The sequence below is a fragment of the Mus caroli genome, unplaced genomic scaffold, assembly GCF_978045245.1.
Source record: "Mus caroli unplaced genomic scaffold, Mus_caroli_1 scaffold_4, whole genome shotgun sequence".
Classification (NCBI taxonomy): domain Eukaryota; kingdom Metazoa; phylum Chordata; class Mammalia; order Rodentia; family Muridae; genus Mus; species Mus caroli.
In genome coordinates, this window is record NW_028227259.1 from 138809148 (window position 1) to 138832708 (window position 23561).

A 23561-nucleotide genomic window follows, 5' to 3' on the forward strand; every position below is an offset into this window, starting at 1 on the left:
CTCTGTATAGCCCTGGCTGTCCTGGAACTCACTTTGTAGACCAGGCTGGCCTCGAACTCAGAAATCCGCCTGCCTCTGCCTCCCGAGTGCTGGGACTAAAGGCGTGCGCCACCACGCCCGGCTTGGGTTCCATTTCTAACACAGCACAGCTAGATATGGAGGCACACCCCTGTAGTGTTCTAATTTTTCATTTTTAGACTGCCTCTTGGCTATGTAGTCCAGGATGGGCCTTGAACTTGCAGACCTCCTGTCTCAGTCCCTGGAATAGCTAGAATTACTGAAGCACTCCAAGTATCTTGAAAGCATGTATGTCTGTGCAACGCTTGTGTGCCTGGTTCTTGGTGGCCAGAGGAGGGCATCAGACCCCTAGAAGTTACAGTGCTGCGAGCTACTATGTAGGTAGCTGGAAGGTCAGCAAACGCTTTTAACAGATGAGCCACATTTCAAGCCCCGAACCATGGTCTGTTGTTCTGAGACAGGGTTTCTATGTAGCCCAGGCTGCCCTTGATCCCAGAGATCTGCCTGCCTCTACCTCCTGAGCACTGGGATTAAAAGACACACACAGCTTCGGTAGTGAGTTTATTCTTAATTTCAATAGAACGATATATATGAGACTTCTACCAATCCCAAGGGCCCTTGGTGGTAGTCTGACTCCCTTCAGAGGGACAAGCTGGGATAGCCACTGCCCTGCTAATCACTAACTGCATCTCCCAGGGAACTCAGACTAACCAGGGTCCAACAGAACTCTACAGCTACCTATCACGGTAAGCACCTGCCTTTATGAGTAACCTGATGTTTGAGAGCTGAGGATGCATTGGCTGTTTTCCTTGTGAGAAACCTGTCAAAGTCCACTACTTTCTGGGGAGTAAACTCAGGCTGTCAGGCATGCAGCAAGTGTCCTTAACCTACTAAGCCACTTCACTGTCCTGTCTTCAATTTTGTGGGTCACCTTCATAAGATTACTGCTGCTGCTCTTGAAGACAATCTGGGGTTCAAATCCTATACCCACCTGAGAGCTGTTAACTCTCTCTCTGGGAGATCAAATGCCCAACTACTCCATGGGCAGACCATGCACAAGGGGCATTACATGCTTATCAGGCAAAAAGCTCAAGCACTCAATGAAATGGAGCATTGGCGGCTCTTGCAGAGGACTTGGGTTTGATCCCAAGCACCCACAGGACACAAACTCCAGTTCCTTCCTTCAGCATTTGCCAGCCCTAAGTAGCACACATGACACACAGTCAGCTCCAGGATACCCATCATTTTCTAGCCATCATGGACATCCACACAATACAAAAGATCCTGCCCCCAAAGTCATCAATATTCAGACTCTGGAGAGACAATCTGGATCAACAGAAAGAATCCCAAAGGAAGAACATCACAGAGTAGGGACAGTGGTGCACTTGGGAGGCAGAGGCAGGTGGATTCTGAGTTTGAGGCCAGCCTGGTCTATACAGAGAAACCCTGTCTCAAAGGGGGAAAAAAAAAAGGCATCATAGAGGCTGGTATGTGGTGGAGTTGTAGTTTTTATGCAGCAACATAGGTCTTCTGGCAAATTCCCAGGACCAAGCAAAACAAAATAGGAAATCCCACAAAAGCAGAGAAACCAGGAGCCAAGATCCTTTCCATTTGGACACTCTGCTAGGGCCACAGAGGTAGTAGTAAACTAACCGTGTAAGCTCCTCTCCCATTTTAGAGGCACGGTCTCACTATGTAGGGGCCACACTCGTCTTGAATTCAAGAGCCCCTGACTGTCTGCCTCCTGTATGCTGGGACTGAAGATGTGCCATATGCTCCACACAAACATCTTATGTATAAGGGTGTTTTATCTGCATAGGCACTCATAGGCTTGAATGGGCGCACCCGACCTGGGCTGGAGTTACAAATGCTTGCCAACTGCCATGTGGATGCTGGGAATTGAATCTGGGTTCTCTGGAAGAGAAACTGGTGCCCTCAGCTACTGAACCATTTCTAGCTCCTCAAAAGCCCTCCTCTTACCAGAGCTCATCCATGTGGCTAGACTGGCTGGCAAGCAAGTCCAGGTATCTTTCTGTCTCCATTTCCCGGGTGCTGGGATTATGGGTACACACCACGTTTTACATGGATGCTGGAAATGCTTACACAGTAAACCCTTGTCCTAGTGCTGAGACGACTAGCCTACCTCCAGTTTCTTCTTTAGAGCTTCCAAGGATCAGGATTCTGCAAATTAAGCCACACAACCCACTCAGTGGCAGTATGCGCAGCAGGACCAAGGTCAACACGCCAGCCTAACTCCTTGTAAATGCTTCTCGGTAGCACCCCGAGGTTCACAGCTCCCAAGTGGCCAGAAAGACAAGCATAAGTGTTATGTAAGGTTCTCTTTTATTTAAAAGATCATTCACAAAATACCATATCCATAGACTCACTTTCTGTCATAGAACTGAATGTGTTAAGTGTTTGGAATTCCATTCTTACAGTCAGCTGGGCGCCCAGCAGTGTGATGGACGTGCCTGTTCTGTCTTTTCCGCATTGGAGATGGATTAGATCATCTGAAAGCATCAGCTTTGATTACAACCACGCAATGCATGTCTGTCTTAAGTTAGGTATTGGTGTTACACAAATGGTTCTTATCTCAGAAGCAGAGAAGATGGCAGGCGAGGGAAGGAGTGAGAGTTCTGTAAATTGCCGAGACCTTGTGACAAAGACAATCCCGAGCCAAGGGGTAGGCTGGCAGGAAGCTGCTGGCTACCAAGCAAGCTGCGCACCTCTCAGCCCCTTTTCCCAAGGCTCTAGTGGCTGACTGACCCCTACTGCTCCAACTGGAGCAGACGGAGACTGGGTGCCAATCCTTTTCCATTGTTCACACACAGCTGTTCAAGCCAAAAGCCAAACCTGGTTGATCCCCTTTCTCTCTCAAGTGAGTGCTCCACACTGTAGCAGGAGCAGGGGTCTGCCCCACAGAGGAAGCAGCACACCTAGAGGTTTCTAGACACCTAGGTACTGAGGGTCTCAACAGCTGGGTAACCGATCAGAGAAAGTGCCAGACTCTAGGCCTTGAGCTGTGGTGGCGAGCAGCCTCTTGGGCTAAGTGCCCTGGAGCAGACAGACACAAGGGAAAGAGCGCAGACTCAGTGCAAGCACAGCTGCCCGGTGCAGCTCCAGCACCACCCCTGCTTCCTACAGGCCTCAGCTGCAGGAAGCGGATTGAGCTGCAGCGGGTTGCACCCCCAAGTGGCCTCCATGGCCCAGGAAGAGCAGGGAATGAGCTTCCACTTGGTCTTAAGAGCGAGCAGGAGCAAAGCCACGTGGCCACTGGCACCCAGGTCGCCACCAGTGCAGAGTGTCCAGATTCCCCTGCACCCATCTGGCCTCACTGTCTGACAGGAGCCTGCTACGGCTGATCAGGCTGCTGGGGCGGGTAATAGACCCCAAACACAGCAGCCTCTCAGGAGCAGCAGGCAGTTTCCTTGTTTGACCCCAAGGTGCACCAATTCTGCATGCTCATCCCAGCTGGATACCAACAAGTCACCACCAGCCACCTAGCTAGTGGCTCCAGCTCTTTCCCAGAAGCCACAGCAACACAGAACTCGACATGCAGGTTGGAGAGAAGCTCTGAGAAAAAGCAGAGGACAGCACGCCCGGAGCGTGGCCAGGGCGTGTAAAGGAAAGAAAGAAAGCAAAGGATGAAGCACCTCAGCCCACCTTCCACACGTGACCAACATCCACACCACATGGGAAGGGCAGGGAGAGGGCAGGAGTGAGAGGGGAGAGAAAGAAAACAGAAAGAAAGCACAAAACAGGCACTAGATAGATATAGCAAAGCCAAGAATGTACTAGAAACCACTTGTTAACAGCTGACATGCACTCACAAGCTCTGTGTTTCCGCTGTAAGGAGGACAGTGCCAGGCGGGAATGGGGCCTGTAGGGCGACCGGCTGCCACCAGGCCGTGGTCTTGCTCCAGCTCCCCCACGCCCCATTCCCTCCCAACCTAAGCTCATTCTTGCTCCTTCTGAACCACTTCCTCTCTGGGCCTGGCTCCCCCGAAGATGGCTGAGTTGGGGTTGGCTACTTGATTGAGGGGCGTTGCCACTGTCCGAGGTTTAAGCTGCAGCCGCGGTCTCTGTGCTCGTTCCTCTGCAGACAGAAAATAACATGGATTATGTAAAACGGGCTCTGTGCCTTTGTGACAGGGCTTCACTTAGCCCAGCCTGGCCTCAAACTTGTTATGTAGCTGAGGATAACACTGAACTCTGGATCCTCTTGCCTTTGCCCATCTCTCTCCAAGTGCCAAGATTATGGGCCATTATGATAAGACCTATCTAATTTCAAAATTGCCTTACAAATTTGATGACTGACAATCAGACTAAGATCAATGCAGGGCAAAAAGGAAGGTTTAAAGGGAGCAGACAGTTGAGTCCCAAGGATGCTGCCATACCTTCTGTGGGTTCTCTGAAGTCCATGTTGGAGCCACGCAGAGGAGGGCCATCTCGAAAGCGACTCCCCATTGGGGGTCCCGCTCGCCGGTCCCCAGGGCGACTGCCCCCCCTACCCCCTAAGAAGTCATCCCTGTAGCCTAGGAAAGAAGACAGAGTCAAAAACTGTTTACACTGTCACACCAACAGAGATGCACAATGCTCCACAAATTGATTCTTCAATGTAATGTTTGTCTAGTATCTGGGGACTTTCCAAAAGTGAAGTGTACAAACCCCTGCATTTGCTGGGTGAGAACACAGTTGGGATGGGAGCCAGGCCTTATGCCAGGGAAGCAATCTGTTAAGCCACGCCCAGCCTCTCACTGGGGAATTCAAGGCAACTATTCCACTTGTCTCTGCTGTGGCGTGGACCACACAATATCAATCAGAGAGGGTACCCAAGAATGTAGGTGCCTTGCACCCACAGTATAAACTGCAGCTTATTCAAGAGATGCTGAATTCTGAGAAAAAAGGCTTTTCTCAGAGGCAGGATTGCTGCCAGGTTTGAGGCCAGCCAAGATCACATAGGAAGCCTGCATTAAAAACCAAAACCAAAATAGTGGTGGTGGCCAGGCTAGAGATGACCTAGCCATCCATTCACCCACCCATCCCTTCATTAAGAGCCTGTTATTCTCAGGACTTGAGTTCAGTTCCCAGTGCCCACACCACACACCAGGTGGCTCACGACTGTCACCTCCAGCTCCAGGGATAAAGATGGTCTCCATGGGCTCACATGTGGTATCATGAGCTTATAATGCCATACCTGGGAGACAAGAGCTCAGGGCTCTAGGTCCTCGGGCTTGCTGGTCAGCCAGTTAAGCTCTGGCCAGTGAGACACGGTGTCAAAAGTAAACCAAGAGGTGGTTCAGCAAGGAAAGGTGCTTGCTGCCAAGCCTGCCAACCTGACTGCAGTGCCTGCTTTCCACACAGTGCAAGGAGACTTCCTCTGAAAACTGTCACCTTACACACACACACAGAGGCTTGTGTGTATAGGGGAAGTGGCAAAAGCTTTAATCCCAGTGCTCAGGAGGAAGATGAACTGTGTTTGGGGCCAGCCTGGGCTATAATGTGTTCCAGGCAAGCATGGTGGGCTCTTGTCTAAACAAAACAAAACAAAACAAAACAAAACATCAGAACAGCACATACAGGGCCCAGGAACGCATTCAGACAAATGTCTGCAGCCTTTATTGCGTCCCTTTTACTCCTTCTAACTTACTGCTTTCCAAGGTGTTTTAGGTCAGGGCCTTACTATGTGACTCAAACTGACTGCACTTGAGATCTTCCACCTCGGTCCTCTGAGCACTGGGATTATAGCTAATGGGTCATTTTAAGATGCCCCCTCTGACACTTGAGGGAGCTGAGCACACAAGCAGTACACAGATGCATAGCAGACAAACACCCCCACACCTAACCCATAAGCACAATGAGAAGGGCACAAAGGAGGAGACAAACTCATTTATGGACTTCTAGGAAGCATACATGAAAACCCCGATTTCTCTTTACAAAGTCAAGGCTAGCACACTGGCTGTTGTTTCTGGTAGAGGTGTGTGTGGTGCAGGACTTAGGACCTCTCCTCACATGAGCTGCTGCTGAACTACCTACTCCCCACTCCACTGGCACATTCTCATCTACTTTCTTCTTTTTTTTTTTTTTTTTTTTTTTTTGGTTTTTCGAGACAGGGTTTCTCTGTGTAGCCCTGGCTGTCCTGGAACTCACTTTGTAGACCAGGCTGGCCTCGAACTCAGAAATCCGCCTGCCTCTGCCTCCCGAGTGCTGGGATTAAAGGCGTGCGCCACCACGCCCGGCTTACTTTCTTCTTTGTATTGCCCTTTATTTAAAAAAAATTATTCAGCTGGGCGTGTTGGCGCACGCCTTTAATCCCAGCACTCGGGAGGCAGAGGCAGGCAGATTTCTGAGTTTGAGGCCATCCTGGTCTACAAAGAGAGTTCCAGGACAGCCAGGGCTACACAGAGAAACCCTGTTTCAGGAGAAGGAAAAAAAAATTATATATATATATATATATATATATATATATATATATATATATATATATATATATATATTTCTTTAGAATACTGTCAAAATACTTAAATTCACATGTGTTTTGGAGGGCAACACCCCTGGAAGCCGACTCTGAGACCCAAGGGTGGTAAGACAAGGGCTCCCTCTGCATTCTTGGCTGAAACAAGGCAACTTGGGAAGGCAGTGGCCCTAGAAATGGCTATCTCCAGAACCTGAGGCCCTAACACCCCAGGAGCTGCTTCCTTGCCTGGGCTGGTTCTGAGACACATGCTGTCAGAGACCAGTGTATACATACAATTATAGACTCACTGTGTGCTACTATACTTTCATGAATAAGTTCATTTCTGACTGCTAGAGGACTTGGCATTTGCATGCCTGTGCCTCTCATCCTCTGAACACCCTGGGTTGGCTGAAGAGGGGATGCTGAAGCAGAGCCTATCTACTCTGAAGTGAAGGAGCCAGAGCTCCACACCCTTCAAGAGGAATACCAGCTGCCAGGGTCCACACCACTGAGGGACCTGGGCACTCCTGGAGCCTCTGTGCTATGTTAGTTCTACAAACACTGCTAATTCTTTCTGTACCACATATGAAACACAAGAGTTGTCCTGGCTACAGCCCCAGCAACAGGCTCAGGGGAAAGCAGGAAGAGGGGCCTGGCCGGCCTCTCTACCAGTCCTGAAGCGAAGCGTATGCCTGGAGACCTTGTGGAGAGTCTCACTGGTGGAAGGAATTAAAAGCCTGTCTAGGTTGAACATCCTGAGAAACAAGGGAACGAGGGAAGAGTGGAATGTTAAATACTGATACCAGAGTTGAAGTCATCCCGGGAATCCCATCCACCTCTAGATTCTCGAGAGCCACCCATTCCTGAGGATACACACACACAAAGAGATCAAGTTGAGGGCTGTGCTCATTACTCTGTTTTCATCATGACACAAGCGTAATAATTTAACAAGAGGGAACCTTGATTGAGAACCTGGCCTGACTGAGCCCTGTGAGCACGTCTAAGGGAACATTCTCTTGAGGGCCCAGGAAACTGCGTAAGTAATGCCATGTGAGGGCAGACGAATCTGGGCTGTCTAAGGAAGCAGACTGAGCATGTCGGCCAGGGAGCAGCATTCCCCAGTCAGTGTCCTCTGCCTCAGATCCTGCCTTAGCTTCCTTCCCTAGATGATGGACTGTAGCTCTCTTCCTCAAGATGCCTTTCCTCACACACAGCAAGAGACCCCTATCTAGGACAAGGCCATGTTGTTGTCTGTGCTGGACACTTTCATGTCAACAAGCCAGAGTCACGAGAGGAGGGAACTTCAACTACAAAAATGCCTCCATAAGACTGGGCTATAGGGCATTCTCTTCATTAGCAATTAATGTGGATGGGGCCATCCCTGGGCTAGTGGTTGGTGGTTCAATCAGAAAGCAGGCTGAGCAAGCCATGGGAAGCAAGCCAGTAAGCAGCCCCCTCCATGGTCTCTGCATCAGCTCCTGCCTCCAGGTTCCTGCTCAGACATCCTTCAATGGTGATCAGTGCAGTGAAGTTTAAGCCAAAAGCCCTTTTCCTCCGAGCTGCTTGTAGTCACGGTGTTTCATCACAACAGAAACCCCAAGTCACTTCAGAAACAGGACAAAACCCAAGCTCTCAGGGACCTATGAGGGCTCTAAGGCAATGCTCAGTAAATGATGCACAGGGGTGGCAAGCAGTGTGCACACAGCAAGTTCCGTTCAATGTTAAGACAGCTAATCACCTCTGTCATCAGGTCCGCCTTTCCTGAATCCAAAGCCACCTTTATCTTGTTTTCTGCCTTCTGCAATGTCCACACGAAGTGACCGGTCACCCAAGAGCTGAGGACAAGGAAAAGACAGTTTATATATCAACAGGAACACATATCTCAGGCTGTTGTCTGGGCAAGGGAAGTTGAGGGTACTTACTGCACCGTCGTAAGTCAGAGCCTCCTTCAGGGAATCCACCTCATCAAATTCTACATAGCAGAACCCTGGAAGAAAAACCACAGAAGTCACCTCATGCTTTCATCCTGGACTCTAGGCCTGCCGGAATCTCATTAGTATCACTAAGCACCACAGCCGGTGGTGTCCCATTTGGGTTACAGTAGATCCCAGAACATGCTAGAGTACCCTCCACCCCCAACAAAATCTTTTGTAACCAGGCTGGCCCTCAAACTAAGAAACCAAGAATAACCAGAACTTCTGATCCTGCTGCCTCGATCTCCCAAGTGCTGGGACTGTAGGCACATACAGGCCTGGTTTATGTAATGCCAGGGACAGAATCCAGTAGTGACCGTGCTGGGCAAGCACTGTACCAACTAAGCCACACTGCAAGCTGCTAGCTCTATTCCATCAGGTAGAGAATGCTAGCTCAATGGGCACTGGAACTTATCTTATCCCTTCTTATAGTTACTCACGTCCCTTCTTGCAGGGCTGGGGGTGGAGTGAAGAGCCTCGTGTACATTAAGGGAAGTGCTCTGCCACAGAGCCAACCATGCCCCCAGCCTTAAGATGCTTTTACTTCAATTGTAAAACCTTTCCTGGACCACTGCAGAGCTGTGATCTCACTGAATGTAATCTAACTGGGAAGCAGACTTCAGATCCAAATGAATACCTACGAAGCTTTGAAGAAAGGGACCAATGTCTAAATTCCTACTTATCAAGTTTGTTCCAAAACTACACAATATCCTTAGCAACAGGATCAAGTTCTCTGATGTCAACAGGCTATAGGTGTGTGTTTTTAACAACCACACCCCCAACATGATTCTGACCCTGCCTTTCCTGTGGTGTCTAAGTCTGAGTTAAGTACTGCAGAACCATGCATGTGCTCATCACGCTGTGGCACCTTGCAGATGTGTGCCAGCTGTTGCTGTTCACTTCCTGTCAGAGAATACTAACCTATGAGGCTGAGGGGAAGTTTCCTTCCTATGAAGGGCAACTGGGAGAATGGTCTCCAAGTTCAAGGAGGCAATGACAGCACAGCCACGTACCTTACCCTCTAAAGCCCTAACTCAACAAAATAATCGAAGATACAGACCCCAAGACATCCCATACTGATGTAGTCTGAAGCTAGGTTGCGCCCATAAGCCTATGCACATTTGGTCAGCCAGTGCTTGTTAGCATGCTACCTGGGACTCCCTGACACCTGTGTTTCCTACCCCGTTTGTTATATAGCACGCCCAGCTGCAGGGTCTGAAGCAAAGCCACACTGAAGAAAGTGGCACTCACACGTTTGCTTCTGGCCTGGCTTCTACTCTGAACTTGAATGAACCCAGGACCATGCACTTGGGTCTGGGAGGCAGGATTTTCTTATCTACCTTCCCCATCCTTGGCCTATTCGGACAACATCGTGTGGGCAGTGGCTGTATGTGAAACGAACTAGCCTTCTCAAACAGGCTGCTTCCAAAGGGAGCCTGGCACCACTGAGGCTACTCTCTGATTTCATAACAATTACCAGGAAACTACCAATAAAAAAAAGACACAGTGAGGGAGAAGTCCTTTTATAAAAAAGTTGTTTTCAGAACTGAAGAGATGGCTCACTAGTTAAGAGCATTTGTTGCTCTTGCAGAGGACCAGGATTCAATTCTCAGCACCCTTACGGTAGTTTACAACTATCTATCTGTAAACCCAGAGCCAGACAGCCCAATAGGCTCCTATACAAGCATGCATGTATGCAATGTAAACAAGTCTACTTTAAAAAGAGGTCATTTTCAGGGATGCATAAACACATGGGTTGTTGCTGTTTAATCACCTTCTTTTCCTAAGACACTCCTATACCTACAAAGATACAGCACGAAGGCTGGCCAGGCAAACCTGGCATATACCACATCCCACTAGGGCAAAATAGTTCCCCCAAGGGGTCCTGAGAGCTGAGTTAAAGGAGGATGCTGATTTCCGCTCTGTGGACCAGACTAACACAAGACACTCAACCAGAGCACTCGGCTCACTCGACTCATTTTCATTTATATCTCCTGCTCCCCACCTAACCTTCCACATCTAAATAATAAATAGCTTAAGCTTACCTTTAAATTTGTCTGTGTCTTTGTCTCTGACTAGCCGCACACTCCGTATGCTGAGATCCTTAAAGATAGCATCTATGTCACCCTGAACTGTGTTAAAAGGGAGATTTCCTACGTAAGCTGTGTAGGGGGGCTCTGTGGGTAGCTCCTTCTGGCTTCGGGACCCATGGCCACCAGCACTGCCGCGGGACCTAAAAGGAGACATGCAGAAGAGTTTAGGGCTCCTGACCCATAACAGTAACTCACCAATCTATGTCCTCTGTCCCACTGTCTGGCCAGCATCCTTACTTTATCAAAAAGTACCTGATATTGGCGACAGAATTAGCCATATAAACATTGCACAAGATGGGTCAAACACACCACATCACCTATAACAATGGCTCCCTTGCTGGGCTGGAATCTGTATCTGTAACGCTATGTGGCAAAACCTAGGTCAATACCCTCCATACACAATCACACAAGAAATATGGACCCATTCAGGAGCATGAAGGCAAGAGGATCAGGAGTTCAAGACCAGCCTAAGAGAGTGACATAAAACCCTGCCTCCGGAGATGGGCTAAAAAATGGCTCAGTCTAGGTGCAGTATTTGCCATGTACATATGAGGAGTCTGCATCTCTGGGGCTCACTGGCCATCCAACCTAGCTGAACAGTAACTCCCAGGTTCAGTAAGACCCTGTCAAAGATAAGCTGAAATGACTGAGGAAGACACCTGGCAGTGACCTCTGACCTAATATGCACAAATGAACCAAAGAGAGAGCAAGGCATGGTGGCATATGCCAGTAACCAGGAGGCCAAAGCAGGAGCAAAGTTATCCTCAGCTATAAAGTGAGTTGGAGGCCAGTTAGGCCGCCCAGCTAGCCAGCCACAAAACAAAACAAAATAGACTAGCCAGAAGATGCAGAAAAATCTTTATTTGGGGTGGGGGTGGGGGTGGAGAGGAGAACGGGACCACCGAACCTTTGGCTTTTTTTTTTTTAAATCTTATTTGTTTTTTTCAGGTAGGATCTCTCTACATAGTTCTAGAACACATTATATAGACTAAGATGACCTCAAACTCACAGAGATCCTCCTGCCTCTGCCTTCCCAGGGTGGGAACTAAAGACCATCACTGCCCCCATTATTTTAGATTTAAATTTATGTCTATGAATGTTCTGCCTGCGTACAGATATTAAGTTCTACACGCATGGTACCACAGCAGTCAGGAGGGCATTGGGTCCCTGTAAGTGGAGGTGCAGATGGTTACGAGCCATCATGTGGGTGCTGGGAAGCAAACCAAATTCTTTCTCTTCACATGTTCAACATCTCCAAGGCATCTCTTGAGATGCTGTGGTTATTAATACAGTCATTCCAAGTGACAATCCATAGAACGCCTAACAAATGCTGGGCATGGTGGCATATATATAGCTTTAGTCCCAGTACTTGGGAGGCAGAGGCAGGCAGGACTGAGTTTCAGAGCAGTCTGGTCTACAGAGAGGATTCCAAGACAGCCAGGACTAAACAGAGAAGCCCTGATTTAAAAAAAAAAAAAAAAAACTGTAAAAAAGAAGAAAGAGAAAGAGAAAGAGAGAGAGAGAATGAATATGAGTATGTTCTAACAAAGCCGTGTGGGTGGTACATGTCTATAATCCCAGTTCTTGTCCTGGAGACATAAAGGAGGATCAAATCATATTTCCAGCAAGTATGATTCCATCTCAAGAAAAACCACACCCTAAAAGGAAGTCCTACAGCCTGACTTAGCAGAAGGACAGGTTTCTGAGGGCCTGTGTGTATGATATCTGTTGATTCAACCCGTTAGCACTACTTGCAAGCTCCCACGTCCTCACCCTCACCCCATTGGTTAAACCCTTTGACACTTCTCACGCTCCCATCTCCCAAAGCACTCTGAATATTATTTTCAGTAAGCCACTTTAGGACTGGACCATGGACACGTGAGATCTCTGAGTATCTGGAAACTGCTACTTACTAACCCTTTAAGTGCAGCCCAGTAGATGAGCAGCAGTAACAAAGTGGAGCACTCTTGCAGCCCATGTGGTGCCAGTGACAACAGCAGGACTTTACCACAGGCTACTGACCCTTGATATTCTGACTGACCTCCTAATAACCTGTCAGGAGGTTCAGCTCACTGTGATGTGGGTGTGGGTGGCACACGCAGCAAGATATGCTAGATACAAGTATGTGACTCATCCACACCAGGGAAGGATACTGTGTGACTTTAAGCACTGCTCATTTCTGGAAAAGTGAGCTCATGAGTACACAGGTATTATGAATAAGGTTTAGTAACAGTGAATACCTGTGTGGGAGCAAGACCAGGCCCAGGAGTAAGATGGCCACAGTGGGGATCATTCCCTAAATCTAGGGGGCCTAAAGGGATGCAGCTAAGACAGTGAGACTCAGTTGAAGAGATAGCTGAGCAGTTAGGAACACTGACTGTTCTGCCAGAGGTCCTGAGTTCAATTTCCACCAACTACATGGAGGCTCTCAACCATCTGTAACCGGATCCTCTTCTGTTGTATCTTAAGATACCTATGGTGCACTCATATACATAAAATAAACAATGCTTGTTTTTTTGTTTGTTTTTTCAAGACAAGGTTTCTCTGTTTAGCCCTGGCTGTCCTCAGAAATCTGAAATCAGAAATCTGCCTGCCTCTGCCTCCCAAGTACTGGGGTTAAAGGTGTGAATCACCACCGCCCGGCAAAATAAATTCTTAAAGGAAAAAAAAAAAAAAAAAAAAAAGACGTAAAATAAATAATTCTTAAAGAAAAAAAAAAAAAAAAAAAGACAGTGGGACTCTAGAGGCATGATGGCCTACACCTATAACTCCTGGTGGATCTGAGTTCAAAGCCAGAATGGTCTACAGAGATCCAGGAAACCAGAGAAACCCTGCCTCAAAAAACCAAACTGGTGGGATCCACTTCAAAGCCACAGAAGGCTTTTGGGAAGTCAAAAAGCTTAACTGTCAGCCAAGTAGCAAAAAAAAAAAAAAAAAAAAAAACCAACACGTGGAAGTACCAAACAGCTGGCTAGAGACAGGATTCAGAGCCCAGATGAAATGAGAGCATCCTGCTCAGAGGTAGCACTGTTAACCACTTATCAGTACTTCCTTAGTGAGGCCTGGGCTACATGGTAAGAACCTGTCTGGAGCAGGACCTCCCTAGGCCAATCACTTCCCTGGACATCAGTGCTTGTTTTCCTCTATCAAGTCCAGCCTGGATGACGACACACAGCATGCTAACATCTTGTCTGTTACTTTATAAATGCTTGAAATATCAGTTTCATAAATGAATTTAATTGACTATAAACCGCTTCATAAATACCAAGTGCCATATAAAATTTAGTAATCACAGAGCACTCAAGGTTCGGCTGCCACACCTGAGGTTATGATCTGAGCCAGGCACCTGGGACAACAGGGAAGAACAGAAACTGGGAATCGAGTAGCCAAAGGACAGAGCCTAGCCCCTCTCCCGCAAGCTCAAGCCAGGTCTGATACCCACAAGCTCCCAGGCTCTATCACACACCATCACCAAGCCACAGCTCTGTTCAATAACCTAGTGGTTGATTAGGTACAGCCTAGTGATCTATGACACAAAGGGAAATGTTTCAAAGTAGCAACAATAATTCAGGAAATCTAACCCTTAGCTGCCAAGTGTGACCCAATCCTTTAGGCTGTCAAGTTTTTCACCCCAATTAATCAAATGGTAGACTGTCTGGAGGTCAGAGCAAGGAAGGATCTGGAAGGCCAAGCCCCACACATGCCCTCTAGCAGGAATGGGGGGGGGGGGATCACCAAATCAGAAATCCTCTACATCAGGAACCTGAGCTCAATTTTGCAGACAGTAGACCGCAGAAGCAGACTCTAATGATGGCTAACAAAGACATAGAGGTTTCACAGACCAGAGGAGTGACTACAAAAGAAACCAATCAGGGGCTGGTGAGATGGCTCAGTGGGTAAGGGCACCCGACTGCTCTTCCGAAGGTCTGGAGTTCAAATCCCAGCAACCACATGGTGGCTCACAACCATCCGTAACGAGATCTGACTCCCTCTTCTGGAGTGTCTGAAGACAGCTACAGTGTACTTACATATAATCAATAAATAAATCTTAAAAAAAAAAAAAAAAAGAAACCAATCGGGATGGAGAGGTGGCTCAGCGGTTAAGAGCACTGACTGCTTTTCCAGAGGTCCTGAGTTCAAATCCCAGCAACCACATGGTGGCTCACAACCATCTGTAATGAGACCTGATGCCCTCTTCTGGTGTGTCTGAAGACAGCTACAGTGTACTCACATACATGAAATAAATAAATCTTTAAAAAAGGAGGAGGAGGAGAAGAAGAACAAGGAGGAGGAGAAACAACCAATAAACCAATCAGGCCCAGCACTCAGTGAAGAGCCTGTCTAGCAAGCTTGAGGCCATGGATGCTGCCCCGAGTACCACACACATCCAGGGAAAAGAGATTGCTGGAAGCTGGATACAGTCAAGTAAATGAAGCAGAAAGTCAATTTGGCCCAACTGGCCTGGTGGCACAGGCCTGTGATCCTAGCCACAGACACAGGAAGTGGGAATTTCAAATGATGCCAGCCCTGGCAAGACTGTTTCAACCAAACAAAATACCTCCAAAGTTAAAAAAAAAAAAAGAAAAGAAAAGAAAAGAAAAGAAAGTGTGTGCGTGTTTAAGGATATAGCTCAGCAGTAGAGAATTTGTGCAGTATGGACAAATCCCTAGGCTCCACCATGCCTGTAACCTTAGTATTAAAGGCACACAGGCGGGAGTCAGGGGCATCAGGAGTTCAAGGTCATTCTTGGTTAAGTACCAAATCCTAGGGAAGGTGGGTCAATATGGAGACCCAGTCTCAGAATTAAAATGAATATGCCACCTGTGCTAGTACATCCTGTCATTCCCAGCACCGAGGTGACAGAGACAGGCAGATTCGAGTTCAGATTTCTGTGTGTTGAGAACAAAGTCTATACAGTGAGTTTCTATCTCAATAGTCTCCTTTGCCCAAGTTTTCATTTCATTCTTCTTGGTGTTTCATATAAACCACACCTCTCACCTTTCTTCTCTCCCTTTCCTTAAAGACAAGCCTCCCATTACTCTCGTTAGCCCTGTATAGGTTCTGACACTCCACGACATTCCACATTTATCACCTTACAGTCTACACTCGTCCTGAAGCTGGGTTTTGCACAAACCTAGACAGTATCTAAGCTGGATAATGCTCACTCCACCATTCAGCTGGAGGGTTGGGGGATGGAGAGGAAGCCAGGTCTATGGCACAGGCCTGCAATAGGAGAGCTTGAGCTCAGAGCAGGATGATCACGAGTTCAAGGGTCATGCTCGTGTCTAGGTTACACTGCATACCAGTCTCAGCAGAACCATTTTAAGAGGGGGTGGGGAGGAGAAAGAAGACCTGTGTCTATCAACAAGAGTAGGACCACCTCCCAGTGTTGAAGGGTTGGAAACTCTGCTACTAGATTGATTTCAGATATTATATGCATTTGGGGAGGGGGACCTGTATGAGGAAACACGTCAACATCTCCAATTACAGAATGTCACTACTTTTCAAAATTCCAAACACATCTGGGATGGTGGCTCAAACCTCCCTTAATCCAAGCACTAGGGAAGCAGAGGTAGGACTCGCGTGAGTTTGAGACCTGTCCAGTCTACATAGTGAGTTTCTCGACAGCCAGGGCTAGAGAGAAACCCCGTCTCAAAACAAAACAACAAAAAACCCCAACCAAATGTATATTGCAGTTAACACCCTGGGAAGAATCCATTCAACTTACAGGATAGAAGTGTTCTGAATGCTACAGAGTAAGGCTAGCACTGAGAGGCCTGGGGAACACTCCCCTTGGAAGTCCTTCCTGGGGTGCCAACCACAGCAGCACATTCCTTGTAATGTGCAGAGATGACAGCACTAGTGCCTGTGGCTTTTTTTGTTTGTTTGCTGTTTCTGAGACAGGTCCGTGTATCCTAGGCTGGCTTCAAGCTATTAGCTATGCAGCAGAGGAGATGCTTCTGTCTCTCCCTACAGTATTGGGATTAAAGACAGACTCACCAGGTGACTTACCTGGTGCTGGGGATGGAACTAAGAGCTTCATACTTGCCAGGTGTACGCTCCTTAATGAGCTATACCCCAGCTCCCACACAAAAACTCCTTATCAGTTATTTGTAAGCACTCATTTATGTCACTGATAATTACACTAATTATAAAGAAAATTCAAGGCCGGTGATGGAGCAGCTGGCTAAGAGCATCTGGTTGCTCTTGCAAGGAACCATGGCTCTATTTTCTGCAACCACAGCTATGATAATGGGGTTCCAGGGAATTGGACACTTTCTTCTGATCTGCCACCAGGCACATGCAGACAAATCATTCCCAACAGGTAAGATCCATCTAGTAGAGGCACTTGGAAGGCAGAGCCAAGCAGTCTCCGAATTGAGGCCTGTCTGCTTGGTCTACATATAAAGTTTCAACCTAGCCACGGCTACGGAATGAGATCCTGTCTCAAGAAAGTAAAGGCTGTCCTGGAGACCAGGCTGGCTTCAAACTTAAGAGATCCACCTGCCGCCGGGTGGTGGCAAGCCTTTAATTTCAGCACTCGGGAGGCAGAGGCAGGTGGATTTCTGAGTTCGAGGCCAGCCTGGTCTACAGAGTGAGTTCCAGGACCACCAGGGGTACACAGAGAAACCGTCTCAGAAAAACAAAACAAAAACAAACAGACAGACAGACAAAAAACAAACAAACAAACAAACAAACAAAGAGATTCGCCTGCCTATACCTTCCAAGTGCTGGGTTTAGAGACATACACCACCACCATGCCCAGCCAAGGAATTAACTTTTGCCCTCTAGTCCCTATTGTTTGTTTCGGAGCCAGAGTCTAACTATGTAGTCCAAAGTCATTCAGCTACTTCAGAATCCAAAGTAGCTAGGACAGACGTTCATGTTCCCACATCAAGTTCAGGAATACTTCAATCTGTACTTTCAACAATCCCAGTCCTTGCAGCTGAGATTAACCCCCATCTAATTCTCCTGCTTGACGGCTTTTAATTAAGCACCCAGAAGCCTTTGCTGCAAATGTAAAATGCTACAAAAAATGTTTCAAATGTAAAACCAGAGCTGGAGAGATGGCTCAGCAGTTAAGAGCACTGGCTGCTCTTCCAGAGGTCCTGAGTTCAGTTCCAGCAACCACATGGTGGCTCACAACTGTCTGTAATGGGATCTGACACCCTCTCCTGGTATGCGGATGTATATGCAACAGCAACTCATACATGAAATAAATTTAAAAAGTAAAATAAAGCCGGGCGTGGTGGCGCACGCCTTTAATCCCAGCACTCGGGAGGCAGAGGCAGGCGGATTTCTGAGTTCGAGGCCAGCCTGGTCTACAGAGTGAGTGCCAGGACAGCCAGGGCTATACAGAGAAACCCTGTCTCGAAAAACAAAACAAAACAAAAGTAAAATAAAATGTGAAACTAGTACTAGTATTTTTTATGGTTAATGACCAACAAAACAACCAGAAACTGGGCTGCAGAGCTGTGAGGGTGATGAGTACTTCTTTCAGAGAACTTGGGTTTGATTCCAAGCAACCACATTTGTCTGTAATTTCCATTATAAGGGATCTGGTACCTTCTTTCTGGCCTCTGTAAGTACACTTTGGCAAAATACCCATAGACACAACAACAAAAGTAGAATCCCCAAAAGACAATTTAGGAGCCGGGCCTGATGGTACTGAAGAAGGGAGGCAAGTTTCTGGCTAGCTCTGTCAAACAGATCCCAAGCTAGCCAGGGATCCATAGAACAAAGCCAATCAAACATCTGGGTGTAGTGGTGCCCACTCCAGGACAGCCAGGGCTAAAAATGCTGTCTCAAGAAACAAACAACGAGCCGGGCGTGGTGACGCACGCCTTTAATCCCAGCACTCAGGAGGCAGAGGCAGGCGGATTTCTGAGTTTGAGGCCAGCCTGGTCTACAAAGTGAGTTCCAGGACAGCCAGGGCTACACAAAGAAACCCTGTCTTGAAACAAAACAAAACAAAACAAAAAACAAACAAACAAAAAAACACAAGAAACAAACAACGAAACCCCCAACTGAACAAACAAAACAAAACACTTCAAAACAGAGCCCAGGCAAGAGTCAGCACAACCGGCAGGCGGTGATGGCGCACACAGATGATTACATACAGGATGAGCTTCCCAATATATGCTGAGGCACCTATAAGGTGCAGAGCATAAAGATAACTGCTGATATGAACAGTACCATACAGCAATTAAAAGATCAATCACCAAAGATATCTTGTCACCTCGTCTACCATACTGTAAATTTTCAGCTTCAGAGAGGGGAGAACAGGACTTGGTTCAGTACTCAGCTGAGCTGTGAGGTGAAGAAATGAGACTACAAAACAAAAATCCACCCAAAACAAGTCAGCAGAGGCAGATCTGTTCTTCTGTAAGACATAAAATAAATAGACTTAGTGACAATCTTGGAATTTTTCACTTGGAATCCTCCTGCCTCAGGCTTCAGAGAAACCCTGTCTCAAAAACCAAAAACAAACAAACAAACAAACAAACATCCCCTCACAAACAAGAAAAAAAAAAGCACCAAAATGGCAGAGACAGGTGAATGTTAGTCCAAAGTCATCCTACCTACCAAGTGTGCCACAACTAGGCTACAAGAGATCCTACCTGCAGGGCAGTGGTGGCGCATGCCTTTAATCCCAGCACTTGGGAGGCAGAGGCAGGCAGATTTCTGAATTCGAGGCCAGCCTGGTCTACAGAGTGAGTTCTAGGACAGCCAGGGCTACACAGAGAAACCCTGTCTTGAAAAAACCAAAAAGAGACCCTACCTAAAATAGAACAGAAAAGGGGGTGTGCACAGGGTATACTCAGGAGGTAGGGCAGGATTCTATAGAACTGTCTCAAAATGCCTACCCCCAAGGACCTGGGAGATGGCTCAGCTCTTACCAAGAGCATCAGCTATCTACCAAAGCACCTACAGGGTGGCTTATAACTCATCCCAGACATCTCTTTAGACACCAGGAAAGGAGACACGTGCAGACAAAACACTCATACCAAAAAATGAGTAAATAAATACAAAGAAATTGAAAAATGTACTTCCATGTGAACAAGCCATTCAAAATGCCTGGTCCCGTGATGAAGGCCTTTAAATCCAGTGCTTGAAGGTAGAGGCAGGCAGATCTGTTTTCCAAGGGCAGCCAGGACTACCTACATAGCGAGACTATATCCCAAAAAGAGAAACAAAACAAAGCCAGCTTGAAATGTTCAATTCAAAGAGGTGTTAATAAGTAAAGGGACTTTCAGAACAGCTCTAAGGGATGCTTTAAGAGTGTTAAGAATCAGCCAGGCAGACGGATTTCTGAGTTCGAGGCCAGCCTGGTCTGGTCTACAAAGTGAGCTCCAGGACAGCCAGGGCTATACAGAGAAACCCTGTCTCGAAAAAAAAAAAAAAAAAAAGAATCAGCCAGGCTATGGTGGCGCATGTCTTTAATCCCAGCACTTGGGAGGCAGAGGCAGGAGGATTTCTGAGTTCGAGGCCAGCCTGGTCTACAAAGTGAGTTCCAGGGCAGTCAGGGAGGGCTACATAGAGAAACCCTGTATCGAAAAACCAAAAGAAAAAAAAAGAAAAAGAAAAGTGTTAAGAATCTCAAATTAGCTTTGAGAGAACATCTAGGCAAATGGCTAACATTTTCATCTGCCTATAACTATTTCAATTAAGTTGCATCTTGAGAGATTTGAATTTCTTTCTAATGTTTTAAAGTTATTCAAGGGTCTCATTTGTGGCATGTGCTAAGTCTAATGACCTTTCCATCATCACCAAAGGTTGGGAAGTTTGTTCAAAGGCGTTTTCTTCCCCTTTGAGATAAGATCTCACTATGTAGTCCAGGCTGTCTTAAACTGTCCTGCCTCAGCCTCTCTACAGTATGAGGATTCGAGTAGGAAAAAAAGAACCCCTGAGCACATTTACTTCTTTCCAACTAGTAGAGAGAAACAACCCAACCCAAACTGAGCATGCCGGCTCAGGCCTCTAATCCCACCACTGGGAAGGCAGAGGTGGGCTGAATTCGCCTGGTCTGCATGGTGTGTTCCAAGTTGGCCAGAATTTCATACACACCGAGACTCTATCTTTAAAACAAAAAAACAACCCAATGGGACTTTAGTACAAATCCCATACCTAGAAAGCTATCCCCAAGGGCATTCATGCTAACATTTCATCCAACACCTATTTTTATTTTTATTAGCAAATAAAATACATGTGGCTCCACCTTAGCCCCAACTTCCTCCTTCTGAAAGCATGAATAGTACCCAGTACACTACTGCAACCAAACAAGACTGTGACTCACTTTCAAACTCAGGTATTTAAAGGTGATCATTCTTCACCTAACAAAAGACACTTTGGGGGCAGCCACCTAGGAAACCTAACACCTCAGTAGAACTACTGTGATATTCTCCTGGCAAGTCACCTTTGCTGTAAAAAAGGATAAAGGCCAAGTGTGTCCTTGACAAATAAACAAGACGATTAAATTGTCCCATAAAACTCCTATAAGCTTAAAAAAAAAAAAAAAAGCAAGTGGCTGACGCTTGTTTATTTCTATTGTTTGGGAGGAGACTGAATCCAAGATATGCTAGACAATCGCTCTGTGACTGAGCCACAACCCCAGCTGGTAACGTGTTATTTAAAAGGGCACAAAATATCCGGGCGCCCGTTTTTTTGGAATTATGCACCAGGAGCTATCTATTCATCAGTAAAGGATTTAGGGAGGTGGGAGAAGGATTGGTTTTAAAATATGTTGTCTCTATCTGACCGGAATCAGAACGAAGCGAAAGCGATTCTCCAGGTCAGGGAAGAAACTGGGAAGAAATCAACAATCTCCGCCAGCAGACACGTAGTCTCTGTCAATAAGGCATTCGAAACGCCAGGGAGGCAGAGAGAAAGAGCCACGCACACTCCCCACTACGGTGGATTTGTTTTGGTTGAGGTCCGCGCTCCCTGCCTCCCTCGCTGGATCCGACGGTCCCAGCATCCAGACGCGAATCGGAAGGGAAATCGCCACTCTCGCGGCCCGCGGTCCTCACGCAGAAGCGACCCAGGGGCTCCGCCAGGCAGCGGGGACCCTGGAGAGGGGCAGGCCGCTTCCGCCGCCGCCCGCTTCCGCGCTGCAGCCCAGCCCGGAGCGCGCTGGGGAGAAAGCTGGACGCGGCGGGCGGGCACTGGTTTCCCCGGGAAACCCTCCGGCGTCGCTGTGATCTAACTTTCCGACCGAGGCCCCGCAGGGTGCCGCGCCCGGGGCCGGCGCGGAGCCGAGGGCAGGATGTGCGCCGCGAGCAAGCGAGAGACCCGCAGCCTAACCGTCGCCAGCCGCTCCCGGAGCGCGCCATTTCCAGGCCTCGCCTCGGGCCTGCTCAGGCCGCTTCCCGCCGCCCGTCTCGAGTGAGCGCGGCAAGGCCGCCTCCCCCTTCGAACCTCCCGGCACTCCGCCCGGCCGAGCCGCTGGGCCCGCCAGACCGCGCCCCGCCCGCCTCACCCTCTACCGCCGCCGAAGCTGCTGTAGGCCCGATCGTCGTAGGTATCGAAGTCCGCCATTTGCCGTCTCCGCTCCTTGAGGAACCAGCGGGCCAGCGAGGAAGGACCCCGCAATATAACTCCTCCTCCCCCCGCCCGCCCCGCTACCGGGGCTGTCCGCCGCGCTGCCTGATCGCAAATCGCACGCACGCATGCGCGCGCCGCCGCGCCCGGCCTTGGGCCGACGGGGCCCGCTGCTGGCCCCGGCGCGCTCTGCGGCCCACGTGGTGCAGCGGCCGGCCCCCGGGGCGCCGCGCGCACGCTCTGCCCTCCCAGGCCCATTGTGTGCTAGCTTGCTGCTTTCACGCGTGGTTGCCTCTTACTGTCCTTGCCCCGCCCTGCCCCGTGGTCATCTACCCCTCGGGCGTTGTCTGTCACCTTGCACGCTGCTTTCTCATTGTCACTAGATTCAGTTTGGGTTTTGTGGAGCCCAGATTGGCCTGGAGCTGGGGCGTTGGAGCTGAGGATGACCTTGAACCCGTAGTTTTGTTTTTGTTTTTGTTTTTTGCTCTCTCCCCTTCCCAAGGGCTAGGGTGACAGTGTGCCATTATGTTGGGATCTCTGGTATCACGTTAGATTTATTAAAGTGCCCTAGGTCTGCCCCACTTGGTCCCACTTGGGCACAATTCTTCAGGACAAATGGTCGCTGGGTAAAGCTTAAACGAAGACAACCTGTTCTAGGTAAAGGTCCCCAGATGACCAAGGGCAGAAGACTTATAAGTGAGAATGGTGTGTGTGTGAACAAGATGAAGGGAAATATCTTTGTTTTTGAGACCTGCTACAAACGACGTGGTGGTAAATATCTGTAATCCCTACTCTAGGGAGACTGAGACTGGTCTCCAAAATAAAATAAAATAAAATAAATAAAAAACAAAATAAAATAAATCTTAAAGACAAAACAAATTGTATTCTCTGTCTGGGTATTGGGGAGGGGTGGTGAAGATGAGCCTGTTTGTAGTTGAACTGATAAAGATATTAGATATGTTTTATTTTTGCAGAAGTCTGCTCTGAAAAAGAAATTTTAAGGGTGGGCAGGTGGGCTCAGTGAGTGAGGATGCTTGTTAGGGAGCTTGACCTGAGTTTGATCCCCAGGACCCACAAGGTGGAAGGAGAGCTCTCTCTCCTTTCTCTCTCTCTCTCTCTCTCTCTCTCTCTCTCTCTCTCTCTCTCTCTCTCTCGTGCGCGCGCGCGCGCGCACACACACACACACACACACACACACACACACACACACACACACACACACACGTCTAGGTACCAGGTACATAGACCCTGTCTCCAAAAAAAAAAAATTCAACCAAGGTGGACAGCTCCTAAGAAGTGACTCCTAAACCAGGAAGTGGTAGCAAAGGCCTTTAATCCCCTCATTCTGGAGGCAGAAGCAGGTGGATCTATGAATTTGAAGCCATCCTGCTCTACAGAGTGAGTTCGAGGACAGCCGGGGATACACAGAAAAACCCTGCCTTGAAAAACCAAGAAGAAGGAGAACCTCTGAATTTCCCA

At 48.0% G+C, this 23561-nt stretch overlaps 1 protein-coding gene across 2 annotated transcripts; it reads right to left on the reverse strand.

Moving 5' to 3' along the window:
• Positions 1-2342: 2342 nt before the first annotated feature.
• On the reverse strand, positions 2343-22174 carry Eif4h (eukaryotic translation initiation factor 4H). 2 transcript variants are annotated; one of them, XM_021162171.3, is made up of 7 exons: positions 22021-22174; positions 10494-10681; positions 8398-8462; positions 8214-8310; positions 7279-7338; positions 4416-4553; positions 2343-4114 (listed from the first exon to the last, which is right to left on the reverse strand). In XM_021162171.3, exons 1-7 carry the CDS (start codon positions 22077-22079, stop codon positions 3975-3977), a joined length of 747 nt encoding a protein of 248 aa, XP_021017830.1. In that variant the 5' UTR covers positions 22080-22174; the 3' UTR covers positions 2343-3974. The 2 variants fall into 2 exon arrangements, with proteins under 2 accessions (XP_021017830.1, XP_021017831.1); XM_021162172.3 differs by lacking the exon at positions 7279-7338.
• Between the last annotated feature and the right edge of the window lie 1387 nt (positions 22175-23561).